Below are 16,562 nucleotides of genomic sequence, written 5' to 3'. Positions count from 1 at the left end.
AAAGTCTGGCTTCTGTAATTGCTTCCCTGCTGAACATGGGCGTTGACTGGTCAGTCCATACTCCCAGTCTGCCTCTCTCTTTCCCTAGTAGGGTGGGTCTCTGGGGAAGCGGAGCTCCAGGACACATTGGTGGGGTCTTCAGTCCAAGGAAGCCTGGCCGGCATCCAGATGGCATCTGAAACCTGGTGGCTGAAAAGAGAGTGGTGGCAAACAAATTGTACAGCAATCATGAACCCAAAGGTTGGAATAGTGGAGAGGAAGTGTTGGGGGGGTACTCACTGTAAACTCTAGTGTACTTCTGCTTTCAGGTATATTATTTTGCACTAGTTTATGGATATATGTGAACATATGCTCTATCTCACGGAACCTGGTCTATATCTAGGTTTTGGGACTTTGTTAGGAAGTGAACCACCTGGGATGGAATTAGAGAATACTATGAAAGGAAAGGTCTCACCCGAGTGATGAAGCTGAAGGGTTGTCATTCCACACCTGAAGTCTCTGGACACAGTCTGAAGTGAAGCATGCTTGGGTGGCACTCATTGTGTTGATTAGGTTGTGATCAGCGGATGCAATATTATTTGATAAGAATTGGGAGAAGCATGCAGGAAAGTGGGCCCTACCCTAGGGTCCCAGGACTGGGGGAAGTTTAGGCTCTATAGTGGAAATGTGAGGTTCCGGCTGTCTTAGGGTTCAAGAAGACAATGGATAGTTACGGTTATCATCACATTATTTGGTAATTGGGTTAACTTTGAAAAGTCCTTTTGTTAGACATACAATCAATTTCCCCCCTCTTATTAATTAGTGATTTATATTACTACAATTTAATAGGTGTGTACAAAAACACCATTCCCATCATCAAAAGATTGTTTCCCATCCCACCCACCTACCCCCACCCCCACCCCCTGCTGGCCCAGGAAGCCGCATGTCCAACCTCCCCCTCACCACTGGGTCCTACTTTCAATTTAGTCAGAGAATGTAGTTTCCCTTTCTGATCTTCTTGCTCAAATTCTGTTGATGAGTGGGATCATCCCATACTCATCTTTACCTTTCTGACTTAACTCACTTAACATAATTCCATCTAGTTTTGACCAAGATGGGTCAGAGAAGTTGAGTTCATTGTTCTTAGTAGCTGCATAGTATTCCATTGTGTATATATACCACAGCTTTCTCAGCCACTCATGTTGTTGGGCACCTGGGTTGCTTCCAGGTTTTAGCTATTATGAATTGTGCTGCTATGAAGATAGGCGAACACACATCTTTTTGGTTGGGTGTTATGGAGTCCTAGGGGTATATCCCCAGGAGAGAAATTAGTGGGTCATATGGAAGGTCTATGTCTAGCCTTGTGAGAGTTCTCCAGACTGCTCTCCACAGAGAGAGCATTCCCACCAGCAGTGCAGAAGGGTTCCTCTGTCCCCATAGCCTCTCCAACATTTGTTGCTGCTGTTCTTTTTGATGTATGCCATTCTCACAGGTGGTGTCTCAGTGTTGTCTTAATTTGCATTTCTCTGACGATCAGTGATGTGGAGCAGTTTTTCCTATGTTTGTTGACCTTTTGGATCTCCTCTGAAGTGAATTTCTTATTCATATCCTCTGCCCAATTTTGGATGGGGTCATTTGCCTTTTTGGTGCTAAGTTTGCTGAGCTCTTTGTATATTTTGGTTATCAGTCTCTTGTCTCATGTATGACATGTGAAGATCTTCTCCCATTCTGTAAGGGGTATCTTTGTGTGATAGTTTCTTTGGCTATGCAGAAGCTTTTCAATTTGATTCAGTCCCATTGGTTTGTTTCTGCTTTAGTCTTCCTTACAATTGGGTTTGTTTCATCAAAGTTGCCCTTGAGGTTTAGGTGGGAAAGTGTTTTACCAATGTTTTCCTCTAAGTATTTGATAGTTTTTGGTCTAACATGCATGTCCTTGATCCATTTGGAGTCGGCTTTTGTTTCTGGTGAGATTAGGTGGTTCACTTTCATTTTCTGCATATTTCGACCCAGTTTTCCCAGCACTATTTATTGAAGAGAGCCTCCTTCCATTTAATACTTTGGGCCCCCTTATCAAAGATTAGATGTCCATAGGTGTGGGGGTTTAGTTCTCGGCTTTCAGTTCTGTTCCACTGTTTTTTGTGCCATTTTTTGTTCCAGTACAAGGCTATTTTAATATTTTAATATTTATTTGATGGCCTTATAATATAGTTTGAGATCTGGGAGTGTGATGCCTCCATTTCTGTTTCTTTTCCTCAAGATGATTTTGGCAATTCTAGGTGTTTTCAGGTTCCAGATAAATGATTGTAGTTTTTGTTCTATTCTCTTAAAGAAGCTTGGTGGAACATTAATGGGTATTGTATTAAATTCGTATATGGCTCTGGGGAGAATATTCATTTTGATGATATTTATTCTTCTGATCCATGAGCATGGGATGTCTTTCCATTTCTTGGTATCAGTTTCTATTTCCTTGAATAGTGACTCATAATTTTCAGTATACGGGTCTTTCACTTCTTTGGTCAGCTTTATTCCTAGGTATTTTATTGATTTTTCTGCAACAGTGAATGGGAGTGATTTCTGGATGTCTTCTTCTTCAGATTTAGTGTTTACAAAAAAAATGCCACTGATATTTGTATATTGATTTTGTAGCCTAACACCTTGCTAGATTGCCTAATAACTTCCAGTATTTTTCTGCTGGATTCTTTAGGATTTTTGATGTATACTATCATATCATCGGCAAATAGTGAGAGCTTGACTTCTTCCCTTCCATTCTGTATTCCTTTGATTCCTTTCTCTGCCTGATTGCTATGGCAAAAACTTCCAACACTATGCTGAAGAGTAATGGTGACAGTGGACAGCCCTGTCTAGTCCCCGATCTGAGGGCGAATGCTTTCAGCTTCTGTCCATTGAGTATGATGTTGGCTATAGGTTTACTCTATATGGATTCCACTATCTTGAGGAATTTTCCATCTATTTCCATTTTTTGTAGGGTTTTGAGCATGAATGGGTGTTGGATTTTGTCAAAGGCTTTCTTTGCATCTATTTAGATAATCATGTGGGTTTTTTTTTATTGATGTGGTGAATGACATTGATTGACTTACCTATGTTGAATCAGCCTTGCATTTCTTGGATGAATCCCACTTGGTCGTGATGAACAATTTTTTTTATATGCTGCTGCATCCAGTGGGCCAAGATATTGTTTAATATTTTGGCATCTATGTTCATCAGAGATATTGGTCTGTAGTATTCCTTTTTTGTTCTGTCCCTATCTGCTTTTGGTATCAGGGTAATGTTGGCTTCAAAGAAGGTGGGAGTGTTCCTGTTTCTTCAATCTTATGGAAAAGCTTTAGAAGTATGGGTACTAACTGTTTCCTGAAGGTTTTGTAGAACTTGTTTGTGAAGCCATCTGGTCTAGGACTTTTGTTGTTGGGGAGATTCTTAATAACAGTTTCAATTTCTTTGTCTGCAATTGGTGCATTTAGGTTTTGTAGTTCTTCTTGGTTCAGTTTTGGAAGAGCATATGCTTCTAGGAATTCTTCCATTTCTTTCAGATTCTCTAGCTTGGTGGCCTATAGTTCTTCATAGAAGTTTTGCATGATTTTATGGATTTCTGTGGTGTCAGCTGTGATATCTCCTCTGTATTAGCAATGTATTAGCCCTGTATTAGCAATGATAACATTTATTGTATTTCTAATTCATACACATGGGGAGTGTGATGGAGGAAAAAGTAATCTGAATACTTAGATGAGTAAGAAAAGACTCATCACTTTTTAATAGTAAATGTCTTTATTTCTCAGTAGGAATGAATTATGTCAGAATGCCACTTTCTAATTTTCTGTTTTTTTTCATTTGTTTTTTAAAGTACTAGGAAGGAAATATAGAAGTTTTCTGTTTATATTTTTAATATTTTATTCATTTTTATTATATGATAAAGACAAAACCTAGAGTAAAATGGGGAGATAGACACCTGCAGCACTGCTTCAAAAATTGTTTAGCTCTTCCCATGTGGGTGTGGACCTAGGACTTGAACCTTGGTCCTTGTGTTTGGTAATGAGTGCACTTAACTAAGTGTGCCACCAACCATCCCCTTCTTTGTTTATTTTTAAACTAAATAAAGTTGGTTGCTTTATCCTCTGCCTCCTTAACTATTGTTTATTGGCATAAAATTTAAAGGAGAGAAGGTACTTGTCAAGGAAAATATTGGAAAGGTGAAATTGTATAGTGTGCCTGTTTCTCCTTGAGAGCCTCATGATTCAAGAACATGGGATGGGGCCAGGGCCACGGCTCAGCAATATAGCATCTGCTTTGTACATGTGGGATCCTTTGCTTGACTGATGACACTGTGTTTCAAAAAATGGGCTGAATATTCCTATGCATTTTTGTCAACCCAGCGTAGTACATCTGATATAGCTGTTTTTTTCTTCTTCATTTACTTTCCTTTTTGTTGTTTCAAATCATGGCAGGGAATGGGAATGCGGTGGGGGTGGTTAGTGGCTTACAGTACAATTATGAGATAAGCCAAAAAGAGAGGGATGAATCCTGGATAATGTTTCTTAATTCTCTTCACCACTGAACTAGCTAATTCCCTTGCCTTTCAGAAAAGATACCCAAGAAAATATTGGCTCACATATTAATAGAAAAAAATCCTGATCCAATCAAAGAAAATTTCATATAAATTCTTAAAAAAACTATATAATGATACCACAGTATTTTTCAATGTCTTAATTTGAGAAGTTGGAATGTCGGTAAACTGGGAACTGTGCTCTGTTACAAATTCATAGTTTGACTTAACTAGCCTTGGTTGCTAAGTATAGCTCTTATTTTTCTAAAGTTATTGTTGGATGATAGGATTATGGGGTGGAGTTAGCTTTAGAAAAATGGGAGCAACATTGATAAAAAGGATACGAACAAACAAGTGCTTGTCTCAGGTCATTAGAGCCCTAGAGACAGGTCTGATTAAGAAGGAGCAGAAAAGCAAGATGAATGATGTGAAACTTGCGGTCTTGGGCAGAGAAGGGGCAGGAAAGTCTGGTAAGTGGTAATTTTCTATGGCATGTGTAGCATGCAAATGGAGTGAGAAATATCAATATATGTAAATAGGAAAAACTAGTAAGGTAATATATACATATATTATATATGAATTATATGCAATTTGATAAACTATCATGTATGTATTGTTTTCTTTAGTTTTCATATTATAAACATGCATTTCAAGCAACTATGTATTTGTAAAACCTACAGGCAGACATAGTAAGACAGCTTATTCAGAGTTTTGATTTGTATCTTGTTACACAGGTGCTTAAAATCCACAGGAAATACAGGACCTCCTATCACTGTCTTAACTTCTTTTCCCTCCAGCATACTTCCCTTATACCCATGACTGGCCAGACAGTAGCTTTGAAAGGATTCTTCTGTCCTGAGACTAGCAGGGGAGATACACACAGACCTGTGTATTTTTTAAAATATGATATGAATAAAATGAAAGAACTTTGGAGGATCATTACTGTAGATATAAGGAAACTGAGTAATAGTTTACCTGAATTTGGAAGGCATTTTTTTGTTTTATTCTGTGCACATTATACCAATAATCATCTGAGCCTTTCTTTATTTCCTGTATGCTGAAATCACAGTATTAACAAACACCTCAAATTCTTGATTCTGTCTTTGTCACAATTTATGTATAGCATCTTGAAGCCAGATCGCATTTGATTTAAAAAAATAGATGTTCTAATTCTTGCATCTCATAAATCTTTGTGTTACAATAGGTAAGTTACATTATGTTTTTTGATGAATTAATTACATTGTAATTTGAATGAACATCATACTAAGGTCACTTTTCCACCTGCTGATTTTTATGGTTGTAATTTTTGAGCTGTAAGATTAAACTTCATGTGTCTATCTAAATTGCCTAAGTATGTTTGTTTGTTTTGCAGCCCTTATAGTAAGGTTTCTTACCAAACGATTTATAGGAGAATATGCTTCTAATTTTGGTAAGTCACCACTGGTTTCTTTCACCCTAAAATTTCAATAACATAATTAAATTATACTTAAGATTAGAGAAGCATTTTCACAGACTATCCAGATTTTGCATTAATAAATAAGTAATCCATTTATAGATTCTGCTAAAAACTCAAACATATGTAGTTGAGTGGTCCTGGAGGTAGCACAGTCAATAAGGCATTGGTCTCTCAAGCATGAGGTCCCGAGTCGAACCCCTGGCAGCTCATGTACCAGAGTGATATCTGGTGCTTTCTCTCTCATCCTATCTTTCTCATTAATAAAGAAATAAAATCTTTAAAAATAGGTGGTTGTTCCAACTTGGTGGTAACTGAAGTGGACTGGAAAATCAGTTGGTTTCAGGAAAAGACTAGAAAAATATTAAAACTGTTTTTAATCCCAACATTGTAGAGTTTATGGGTATGAATTTTTGTGAGCTATGAAAGAAAATTAAAAGTAAATTAACAACATCTGTTGAAAGAAATACTAACTATGAAAACACAAATGACTACAAAGCAGAACTTATTTTTATTGTAAATATGCGAAAATAACAGAAAATTATACTTTTGCTAAAGATAATTTCTTAACTGTCTAGGTTGATTTTTTTGTTTCAGAGAGATTCTAAAATGGATGCCAGGACACCTTGATGTAACCTTCAGATCATTTCATTAACTATTACAAGTTTATGTTATCTTAGTTAGAATTAACATAATATATAGGGAATAATACTGGATTAGAAAGAGGGCAGGGATTTTGCCAAAGTTTAGAGTATGTCTTTAGCCCAGAAATTAATCAGTATACTAATATTAATGTTTCACCTGGTTGAAAGCATATGAAAATACATCAGAAGTACATTTTCATTATAGAAAATATAAGAATTGGAAGAAAGGCAATGAGCTTTTTGCTCCATAATACTTAGATTAAGCTTTGATCACTAGTCTTTTCTTAAGGCACATACACAGTAACAACAAAACACTAAAAACAAAACAAAACAACAACAAAAAAAATAACAAAAAACCCAAACCTTTATTTATGAAGTAATATTATTAGAATACTTTAGAAAATAATTGTTTAAAGAACATTATATTATTTTTCTGTATGTGTCCAACATAGTGTTTCAGTCCATATGACACTGAGCATTTTAGGTCAAATGCTTGGAAACATTCTTGAAAAAGGAATATAGAGAAAGAAATTCTTACTGTTTCACTTATCAGGTTAACAAGCTCAGCCAAGTCAACATAGTTTGCAGTCTAGGTATCTGATGTGAGAAAATACTCCACAACTAAAAAATGAACTGAAATATAGGTGAAACAAGATCCCTAAACAACAATAACGAAACATCAACTTAGTCATTAGAAGATATAATAGCAAATGGACTGTTTACATATTTCTGCCTTGTATCTCTCTCTTCAGTATATTAGACTTAGAAACGCCTTGAAAAAACTGTCAAATGTCAAAAAGTTAGCTATTGTGTGAGACAAAGTAGCAAAAAACTGACTACACATCAGAAAGGGTAAAAGGAAAAACAATACAAATCTAAAAAGTTAAAAGCTGCTGACCCCTGCTGGTAGTTTTTAAGATTTAAGTATATATATGTATTTTCCCATTCAGGAAATGTTTTGCATAACTGTTATCCCAGGGGTGTAATTTCACACTTCCCCAAAATATGCATTAGCAATTCTTATTTACCATCAAAGTGGACATTAATAGTTTTAAATGTTTAGCAGAAAGTGTTATGGTTCAAAGTCAGTTGATATTCAAAATAAAGTTTAAAAGGAGTATCTGAAAATAGATTTTAATGTCTCAGGAAACTGAAGTTAGCTCCTCAAAATGTGCTACATTTTCCTAACAGGGTTGCAGAGAAGTTGCCAGAATGAGTCCTAATTTTTGTGTCAGTGTGCCATTTTATTTTATTTTATTTTTTATAATAAGTTCTCTTTATTTTATGTACAGAGATGTCATTTCTACTGTAAATGCCTTGAATGGCCAATTCCAGGAAGTACACTCAGTTCAATTTAATGAATCCAATGTCCTTTGCGTACTGGTGTAGAAACACTGACAGCATATGTTGAGGCCCTATTTCCAGATCAGACCATGCCGGTTTGAACAGACTCAGCAAGAGTGAGAACCCTGGCCAAATTTTCTCAAGTAGCTCCAGTAGAGCTGCTGATGACCCATCTTGCTTTGTCAAGCACAGCAAGGTGAAAGGAAGGGTCAGTGTGCCACTTTATAGAGAAACAGACCTTTTTAAAAAATAATTTATTTTTTAGAGTCTTTTAAAAGCTACTTTTATTGTTATTTATTTACTTATTATTGGATGGAAACAGAGAGAAATTGAGGGGTGAAGAAGATAGAGGAGAGAGATAGATACCTGCAGCCCTGCTTCACCACTTGTGAAGCTGTCCCCCTACAGATGAGGACCAAGGGCTTGAACTCACTGTAGTGTGAGTGCTTAACCAGATGTGCCACTGTCTGGCCCCTGAAATAGAGCTTTTTATCTAAACTGTGGAAGAACAGCTAGAGAAATTCATTTATTCAAGAAATGTTTATTTAATGCTTGACATATCCCAGGTGTTGTTTGAAGTAGATTTCAGACTAAATAAGTTAATATAAACAAACACTTGCCAGGTTTATATTCTGGCAGTAAGCATCAGTTAATTAAAAATATTAAATGTAAATTATGACATATGATCAGTGCTATGAAGGAAAATAAAACAACAGACAGGAGTAGCACTAATACAATATGTGGCTGTTTAAAATCAGGTAGTCAGTAGACCTTACTGAGAAAGTGACATTTGAATGGAGATGTGAAAGTGGTGAAAAATAAGCCACCAAAATATTTAGGAAATTGTATTTTGGATAGAAAAAAATTAGTAACATTTTTGAGATAGGAGCTAACTAAAAAAAAAAAAAATGGAGAGTCGGTGGTAGCGCAGCAGGTTAAGCGCAGGTGGTACAAAGGGCATGGACAGGTGTAAGGATCCTGGCTCCCCACCTGCAGGGGAGTCACAGGTGGTGAAGCAGATCTGCAGGTGTCTCTCTTTCCCTCTCCATTTCTCTGTCCTTCTTCTTCTAGCGTTTGCCCTTCTTCCGTAGCCAGTCAACAGGTCAGGTTGAAAGCTGTCAGGAGCTGCTTGTTGCTGGCTTTGAAAGTGACTGGGATTCATGTGGATTCAGTCGGCTAGGAAGGATCGTCAGTTTCCCCAATGAATGGGTACTCACGGGATGCACCATGAGAAGGTCGATCCATGCATTCTCTGTCCTATCCAGCAACAACAATAATAACTAAAACAATAAAAAAAAAAACCAAAGAGGGCAACAAAAGGGAATAAATAAATATATATTTTTTAAAATTAAAAAATGGAGCGATGAGATGAAAGCCATTGCAACTCTCCTGGAGAGAACTGGTCAATAGTCAGAGCTTACTTGAGGTCATTGGTGTGGTGGAGAATAAAATATGACAAATACTTTTAATCATTATAAAGGTTTTGGATTATCCAGGTGATATGGGAGCCTTTGGGAAAAGCTGATAAATTATGGTGTTGACAAGTGATTTGACCACAAGTTCGACTTTGCTTTGGTGATAGATGAGGCATGAGAAGGCAGGGAAGAAAAAAAAAAGAGAAAGAAATGGGAAATTTTGTAATCTAGACAAAAATAGTGATGGCTTGGATCAGAGTGTTAGTGAGGGTGGTGATGAGAGGCAGATAAATTCAAAATATACTTTGAAGGATTTAGTATACAAAAAAATGGGAGCTAGAAGGAAGAATCAAAGATAGCCTTGATTAATTAATGTCTTTAACCGGAAAAACTGATTTTATAAATATGCCACTTAATGAAATGGAAAATTCTTGTGCAAAATACAGATGCAGTCTCTGCAAGGAGACTAGGGATTTACTTTAGCACCAACCCCCCGCCTCCTCCTTTGAAGACCATGGGAGGAAAAATATTGGAACAGGAGGTGTATAAACACCTTAAGGACAGAAAAGAAATGTAGGACACCAGTTAGAAGAGATTGTGAGTTATAAGGGATAATTCAGTTAGGAATGAATTTGTCTAACTGTTATTAGATACATACTAAGAGAAAGGTGATACAGAGGAGATAGATAGCATGGGTGGAGCCCTATTTTCAGTAGCTGAGAGGAAATAGCAACTAGAGGGTAAGAAATGGATTGGCATTAGAAGCACAGATCACTCATAGTAACAAAGAGAAGGCAAGTATCTAAGTATAAAAGCATGTAGGTGAATAGATGTGGTAGTGAATTTCAGTTCTAGGAAATATATTAATGTATGAGCAAATAAAATAGTGTTTGTGATCACCAAAAGTAAAGAACAGCCACCACACTGCTTCATAAAAACAGCACTGGTTGTGTGTGCCAGACTGTGATCTGAATGAGTCAATTTTTAAAATTCTGGAATATTTTTATACTGACAGTTAATGTGCATATTTTACAGAATCAATTTATAATAAACATTTATGTTTGGAAGGAAAGCAACTGAATCTAGAAATATATGATCCGTGTTCTCAAGTAAGTAAAACAAATTTCCCTTTTTATAAAATCATGATTTAAAGACAATGATTTTAATAGTGTGTCATTTCCAGTGTTAAAATAGATGATTCTATTCAAGTTTAATTATTAATAATTTGAGATTATTTATTTTGCAACAATGAACCTCACTTATATATTATTCTGCTGACCCCAAGCCAACTTTTTTTCTTTCTTTTTATTTCAGACAGGAATGGAGAGATAGAGAAAGAGACAGAGTGGGAGAGACATTACAGTATTGCATTAGACTACATTCAAACTTTATGTCTACAGGGTTATAATGTATTTGTCAGAAGATAATAGTTTAATGGCATGTGTATTTGATTTATATTTTTACTATATAGAATGTAATTAACCAAGGCAATAGTAAGATAAATTTTGAGTACAAACCCTTCTGTTTATTCAAATGCAAGTGTTGAATTAGAATATATAAATAGGAGAATGAGTGACCAGCTATTTGATATTTTAATATAACTTCATGGGGAAATTTTTTATTTATTCTATGTTATTCTGTTTTATTTTATTTTATTTTATTTTATTTTATTTTATTTTATTTTATTTTATTTTTTGCCTCCAGGGTTATCTCTGGGACTTAGTACCTGCACTACGAATTCACTGCTCCTGGAGGCTATTTTTTCCCTCTTGTTGCCCTTGTTGTTTATCGTTGTTATTATTGTTGTTGTTATTGCTGCTGTTGTTGTTGGATAGGACTGAGAGAAGTCGAGAGAGGAAGGGAAGACGGGGAAAGGAAGATAGACCTGTAGATCTGTTTCACCGCTTGTGAAGCAACACCCCTACAGGTGGGGAGCTAGGAACTGGAACTGGGATCCTCACGCAGGTCCTTAGGTTTCCTGTGTGCTTAACACACTGCGCAACTGCCCAGTCGCCGGGAAAATTCTTTTAGGCAAGAAAAATATCACTTGAATCCTATGAGGGAATATGTGTGTGTGTGTAGCAGATATAAGCTTTGTACTATATATATATATATATATCTTCTATTTTATAAAATACTGTTAAATTTATTTTCAAATCAACTATATGGCTATTTAAAAGACAATTATTATATCTTACTATTATTTTCAGGAAAAGTTTAAATATTTATTTAGAGAAAGGGGAAGCATTACAAAACTACACACACACACACACACACACACACACACAATCTCTCTCGCTCCTTTTTTTCCCCACCAAGGCCTAGAAATTCTATAGCTCCCAGTGGATTTTTTTTTCAAGGTAGAAGGTGAGAGAGGTAAAAGAGTCACAAAGAGAAGGAGAAACACCACACCATTCCACCAGCCATGAAGCTTTCCCTTTGCATGGTGTCTTATGTGGTGCCCAGGGACTGAAACCCAGTTCCTTGGGTAGTGTGAGCTCTACTGAGTTATCTCCTGGGTCCTTAGTGCTCCTTTTAATTTTAAAGTTGTAAGGATTTCAACTAAAGAAAGAGGCTGATAATGAGAACTAAAAATACTAACTAGAAAACATCTAATTAGGGGTTGGGCAGTGACACACCCAGTTAAGCACACATAGTATGAAGTGCAAGGGTCCGGGTTCGAGCCCCTGCTCCCCACCTGCAGGGAGGACACTTTGTGAGCAGTGGAGCAGGTCTGCAGGTATCATTCTCTCTCTCTCTCTCTCTCTATCTCCCTCTCTCCTCTCAATTTTTCTCTGTCCTATCTAATAAAATGGAAAAAAATGGCTGCCAGGAGCAGTGGATTTAGAGTGCCAGCACCCAGCACCAGTGATAACCCTGGAGGCAAAAAAAAAAGAAGAAAAAAATCATTTGTCTTAGTTTAGTTTTTTTTTTTCCAAGTAACACTGGTTTCATTAATTAACTGCAAAATACAAGTATCAGATCCCACCACTTTCAATGTGCTTGCTTTATTTTCAGCCCCAGAAAGCAAAAATCTCCCTCACAAATGAACTACACTGGGCAGATGGGTTTATTATTGTATATGACATCAGTGACAGGTCTTCATTTGCTTTTGCCAAAGCACTGATATATAGAATCCGGGAACCACAAACAAGTCACTGTAAAAGGTAAGATATTTTTCATTCCTCTCTCCTTTCTGTTTAGTAAACCATCATATAGCTGTAAGCATCATTAGGAAGAGTTTAATACATACTTCCAATTACAAAATTTAACAGCCCTGAACAATTCACCTTCCATTCCACAGGAGTTACACATGTAGTAAAAGGAATAAGATGAGAATACTTTATATCCTGGCTGACAGAAATAGTTACTTGCCCTGAGTAAATGGCTATTTTACAAGACAGCTTCTATTGTTAACATGACACTCACTTGTGAAATAATAATGCTCTCTGTATACAAGACAGTTTGCTTTCCAACCTTTCCTTTACATTTCCAGAAAAATGTTAAGGATACTAAATCAATACACATTTATTACATCTGGCATCCAATTCCTAGTTGTTGACTTGTTCTGTCTATCAAAACAAAATAGACTGAATAATCAAACCTCTTACAATTTCTAATATGTGAGTACGTTTTTCTTTATTTTGCTACTTAAAATGAGTTGATAAACAATTCCCTCTTGTTAATTTCCTTGGCACAAATAAGTATAAAAATGTCCTAGTTTAGGATAGCGAATAACTATATGAACTTCTAATTTTTATTTTTCTTATATTTTTTGTTTTAAACATTCCCATTTAAAACATTTTTCTTCAACATGCTGATGTAAGAGATTCTTCATTTTCTTAATGAGTTTTTCCCTTAAAGTGTAAAATGACATTTTAATCTGAGAGCAAAAAAAAAAATCATAGCACTGTTACTGAAAATTGGTTATCTGTGCTTTATATGTCTATTTTAAGCGTCAGTATTGTGAAAATATTTGACAATTAATAAAGGGTATTTCCCTCGAGTCAGTTGTTAGGACTTCTTGTTTATACTTGGTTTACCTTAAGTAAACCACTTTAATCACTAGATCTCATTTTTATATTATTGATATAAATATATTTTCATCACGATGTTTAATCACTATGATATTATTAAGTGTAATATAAATATATTTAAATATTATCTCTATAATATATACATATATATCAGAACTGATAAAAACATGGACATGCAAAAATGTGAGATTTTACTTCATAACTCTGAATTTTTTATAATACTGATTTACATTTAAATTTTGATTTAAAGCATATTCATGCTTTATGAACCTAGATAAGGAAAAAAATAAGTCTGATGCTGATAGTTTGACACATTTCCAAATTAAAAGAATCACTCAAGGACACTTAAAAAATTGAAAAAAATTGCATATATGATGGGAATTTTCAGGCGATTTTCCAGTTTGCTCATTCAACAGTTCTTTAGAATGTTTCCAGTTCTTAGTTGTAGGTCACAAGGAAAGCAGAATGTGTGTTGTTCTTATAACATCTCATATTTGTGACTCGGTCTTCAAAATATTTCACTTAACTATTCTTACTTATCCTTTACAGTATTAAAACTACTGGGAAATATTTCCCGAGGCCACAGGTGTCTTTCAGAGTATTTTAATGAGCGTTAATAAAGAACAAGCATCCATGAATGCCTAGTAATATTTTTATAAGAAAATTTTCTCTAAATTTAGTGTTAATTTACAGTTTGGTTTAGGGCTTTAGCCCCTTTCAGGTGATAAGAAAATGAAAAATAATCTCAATAAGGTATCTTTGTTACTTGGCACTGTGGTGGATATTTTTTTATGAACAGCATCTCAGTCGGCTCTAGGAGAATCCTGTATCATAGGAACTATCATACAAAAGGACACTTAAAGTAGAGAAAGTAATAGTTATATCATTGTGCCTCTTAAATAACCAGAGCCACAAGTCAAGATTACATTTGTGTCATTTTGAATCATATCCATGTGGCTAGGTAGTGACTCAGCAGGTAGAGTGCAGAACCTGCATTATGAGGTTCACATATATGCCAGAGACGTGTTCTGGCTCTCTCTGTCTTCTTTCTACCCTCTCTCTCTCCTCTCTCAAGTAAATAAACCTTTAAAAAATAGAACTTATACTCTAAGAGTATTGTTATTTATGTATATTATATTATATCTATTATATCCATGGCTTAGTGTTTGTCACTACATACACACAAACACACAAGTGTGTGTGTGTACTCACAGTGCACATGCTTTTTTGTTGGTTAACAATCCCTTTGATGTATACTTAATCTAAGAAAAGAAGTGCACCGAAGAATTATGTATATGTATTGCAGAACTGTGGAATCAGCAGTGCTTTTGGTTGGTAATAAGCAAGATCTCTGTCATGTGAGAGAAGTTGGCTGGGAAGAAGGGCAAAAACTGGCACTGGATAATGGATGCCAATTCCATGAACTGTCTGCAGCAGAGCAGAGACTGGAGGTAGAAATGATGTTTATCAAAATTATCACAGAAATCCTGACAAACTTCAAACTCAAAGAAAAGAGAAGACCCAGTGGATCTAAATCAGTGGCCAAATTGATCAATAATGTATTTGGGAAGCGAAGGAAATCTGTCTAGTAAACACACGATACATTCACACGACAATTAAATTTACTGTTGTGTTTATTTAAAATTAATTCGCTTAGAGGTGTGGTATGATTGAGCATGAACTGCATTGTTTTTAAACATACAGTTGGCCTTTATGATTGTATCCTGTTCACTTCACATTTTACCCACTTCATGACACAAAAATTGCACTCAGTATAGCCCATCATTGGGTGGCTGTCAGGTTTGCCTTTTCAAATAAATTGTTGTGATTGTATTAAAGTGTCATCCCATAGACCTCAGTTTGTAATCATTTCATTCAAATAAAACATGGTAGTATACATATAACTAATATAGGGGATAATTTTTCAGATGTGAAAACCCATGATTTATTATAAATGCAGAGAATGTTTTTATACTAATGTCCCCCACCCAATATCCGTGCATATTTTACTGTATCATATTTTACTGTATCAAGTTTTTTTTCTTTCAGAGAGAGAAAAAGTGAGGGAAGGACACCAGTTTTCTTTGGCACCAGGGTACTCCTCTTTGTTGCCAAAGTTTGAATCTGGTCTGAGCCCATGGCAAGGCACTAGCTATTTCTTGATTCCTTCACCAAACTAGAAAGCCACTTGATAGCATACAAATCTTATTTGCAAGTTAGACCCTAAGTTAATTTTTGTACCCATAAGTGCATAGTTTGTAATTGGTATGATGAGAAAATGTGATTTTCCTTGTATGCTATTATGCTAACAAGGGTAAAAAATGAACTTACACAGCTAAGGGCCTTTTAGGTTAAAATAGTTTCTATATCTACCTGTGTCTCCATCTATATATCTATATCTGTCCGTGTGTGTGTGTGTGTGTGTGTGTGTGTGTGTGTGTGTGTGTGTGTGTGCATGTATCCATCCAGGAAAACTTGACTGCCCTGAAAGAAACACTGTATTAGATATAAAATATCTGAGCCTTCTCTGATTACTTTGAATATAGTTTCCTTCAGAAGTTATCCACCTTCTTCTGGGACCTTCTTCAGTACCACCGAAGCTGCCCTTGCTGAGTTTGCAACTTGTTGCACTTCAAGTTGTGGCCCTGAGAAAATTTCAGTCAAATTGCTTTTAACTGAGGTTATGTTTTTAAAAAGTTTTTTAGAAAATTTTATTTTTTCCCCTTTTGTTGGACTTGTTGTTGTTGTTGTTGTTGTTATTGTTATTCTCCATGTTGGATAGGACAGAGAGAAATCAAGAGAGGAGGGGAAGACAGAGAGGGAGAGAGAAAGATAAACACCTGTAGACCTGCTTCACCACCTGTGAAGCAGCCCGCTTGCAGGTGGGGAGCCAGGGGCTCGAACTGGGATTCTTATGCCAGTCCTTGTGCTTTGCGCCATGTGCCCTTAACCCACTGTGCCACAGCCCGGCTCCCGAGGTTATGTCTTAGAGAAGTTAAACTGGGAGTTAGGTTACACAAAACACACAGGGTTATTTGCCATGTGTGGGTAAGCAGAGACCACGGTGGAAGACAATTTTGAGTAGAGGGTAGTTGACTGGAGTGGAGGGATAAAGTATAACATTTGACTAAG

The 16,562-nt window shown here is 36.0% G+C and overlaps 1 protein-coding gene and 1 pseudogene across 1 annotated transcript; one reads left to right on the top strand and one right to left on the bottom strand.

Annotated features, from left to right (window-relative positions):
• The first annotated feature begins 4,887 nt into the window (after positions 1-4,887).
• RERGL (RERG like) lies at positions 4,888-15,274 on the top strand. The gene is made up of 5 exons (XM_007527614.3): positions 4,888-5,007; positions 5,910-5,966; positions 10,429-10,502; positions 12,412-12,560; positions 14,737-15,274. The coding sequence occupies exons 1-5, from the start codon at positions 4,956-4,958 to the stop codon at positions 15,017-15,019; spliced, it is 615 nt and encodes a 204-aa protein (XP_007527676.1). The 5' UTR covers positions 4,888-4,955; the 3' UTR covers positions 15,020-15,274.
• On the bottom strand, positions 7,965-8,328 carry LOC107522779 (small ribosomal subunit protein uS14-like; annotated as a pseudogene).
• Positions 15,275-16,562: the final 1,288 nt, after the last annotated feature.

Source organism: Erinaceus europaeus, chromosome 7, assembly GCF_950295315.1.
Source record: "Erinaceus europaeus chromosome 7, mEriEur2.1, whole genome shotgun sequence".
NCBI classification, from domain to species: Eukaryota; Metazoa; Chordata; class Mammalia; order Eulipotyphla; family Erinaceidae; genus Erinaceus; species Erinaceus europaeus.
Note: the sequence above shows the minus strand (reverse complement) of the source record. Positions and strands in the feature narration are given on the sequence as shown.